This window comes from Otolemur garnettii, unplaced genomic scaffold (genome assembly GCF_000181295.1).
Source record: "Otolemur garnettii isolate 467f Iridium unplaced genomic scaffold, OtoGar3 scaffold00214, whole genome shotgun sequence".
Classification (NCBI taxonomy): Eukaryota; Metazoa; Chordata; class Mammalia; order Primates; family Galagidae; genus Otolemur; species Otolemur garnettii.
Window position 1 is genome coordinate 38,021 of NW_003852609.1, and position 2,073 is coordinate 40,093.

General features: G+C 36.1%; 1 protein-coding gene across 1 annotated transcript in view; it reads right to left on the reverse strand.

Annotated features, from left to right (window-relative positions):
• ARAP2 (ArfGAP with RhoGAP domain, ankyrin repeat and PH domain 2) overlaps positions 1–2,073 on the reverse strand; it is a gene marked incomplete at its 3' end in the record, with an annotated part of 118,650 nt that overhangs the window by 34,296 nt on the left and 82,281 nt on the right. Inside the window, 1 exon segment of the mRNA XM_023507995.1 lies at positions 1,129–1,311. Within this exon segment, the coding sequence (XP_023363763.1) occupies positions 1,129–1,311 (183 nt within the window).

Consider the following 2,073-nt stretch of genomic DNA (forward strand, 5'->3'; position numbering starts at 1 on the left):
AAAAACTTATTCTAGGAAACTAATCCAATAAACCAGAAATATAAATCAGATTTATATAACTCATATTTTCAAATGTGGACAATGGTCTTTACTTTCCAAACTGTTCAATGTAAAGCTGATTTCCTCAAGATTCTTACCCACCAAGCATTACCATTAAAAACATATTCAAGAAATGAGAACTGGCTGGGCATGGTGGCTCACACGGGCAATCCTAGCATGACAGGAGGCAGAGGGGACAGGGATCACTTGAGCTCAGGATTTAGAGACCAGCCTGAGCAAGAGTAAGATCCCATCTCTACTAAAATAAAAAAAATTAGACAGGCAGGGTAGAGTGAGCCTATTGTCCCACACACTTAGGATGCTGAGGCAGGAGAACTGATGGAGCCCAGGAGTCGGAAGTTGCAGTGAAATATGATAGCACCACTGCATTGGGTGGGGGGGGGCGGGTAGAGTTAGAGTCTGTGTCCAAAAAAATACAAAGAAACAAAAGACTGAAAACTATGAAAAAATGTATCATATGACCATTAAAAGATAGATATATAAAGGTTTATGCTTTGAATATCCATATATAAAAGAGCCTCCTAATACACACAAGATGAAACAGTGATTCAGAAAAAGAAGAAGGGGTGGGGAGATATATAACCAGACCCTTTGCCAAAAGGTCTTACTAGCAGACCAAATGTGCCTCACAAAATAGGCGCCAAGGATCTAGAATCACTTAGCCAAAAGCAAACGAGACTTCAAATCAATGGCACTAAGTAAATTATAGTTTCTATTAAATAAGGATACATTGTTGTTATATGCCAAAACTGGTGATAACATTAGCAGCATACCAGCAAAAATTAAATTCAGCACCTGGTTCCTAAATCAGAGAAAGTTGTCAAAATATTAAGAATAATTGAGATAGAGCTGAGTTAGCTGGAAACTTCATTTATGGAGAAAGATTATGCCCTCTCTTAATAATGAATCCTTAAGTAAAATAATCGAAAAATCACAATGTCACAAAAGGAAATCAAATTAAACATTATTTTACCAAATAATGTAAGATTTTTTACTTCTTATCTAGAATCTGTGCACCTATTAAAAAGACATTAAAGTTGATTTCTATGGTTATTTTTCACTGGATACCTTGTTTAATTCTTCTTTGGTGAGAGATGCCAAAAGGGTCTTTCTGAATTTTCCTTCTTTATATTTCTGAGTGATAAAGCTTTTTCTCTTTTCTACTGGTGAGTCCATGTGTAATTCTTCATCCTTTTGGAGATTACCAGCCCAAAAGTCATTTGCTCTTTTGTTTCCAATGACAATAAAAAGCTGAGGAGTCAAAAAAAATGATGAAACCTATCAGTTCATAATACGTATTTGAATCTGCAGAAAACTATATCATATTACAAATTAAAGCATAACATACTGCAATATACAAGAAAATACATGAAAGACTGAACTCTATCAAAAAAATGAAGTGTGAAAGCTGTTACTATATCCATTTTTTATACAACCTAGCTGCTCTGAATACTGGTAAAAATTTTGCTTGGACAGAATTGCAAACAACACAAATTGCAGCAAAAGTATTTTTATTCTTTGAAACTCCTACTGAGACAGATTCATTTTGAAGGGCTGAGTAGGTGGGCTAATGCTATCTCAAGTAGGAAGCAGTGGGACGGGAGCAGAAAATGGAGACAGGACACAGCAAAGTTAGACTCAACCACAGTTAATGACAGAGCACGGCAAAGACAAATAGGAAATTTTACCCAATGTTTTCATTTGCTTTTCTAGTATGTTATCCGGTGGGTTAGAAAGAGCTTTCTAACATTTTTTTAAGCTGTCCATTGTTTAAAAGCAGTTATTATAATTAAAGCTCTTTGTACTTTTTATTTTTTTAAATAACTATCTCATTTAGGAAGCATCTGGAAGAGTTACTATTGTCCAAAACGCTAAAAGTCATTTTTCATGATCTAATGAGAATCATCGAGGAGCTCCTAGAAAACATCATGCCAGTCCCCTGCACACCTCCTCCCAGTCTCTGCTGACCCCCACAGGGACACAGGCTTCATGACAGTCCCCTACACACCTCCT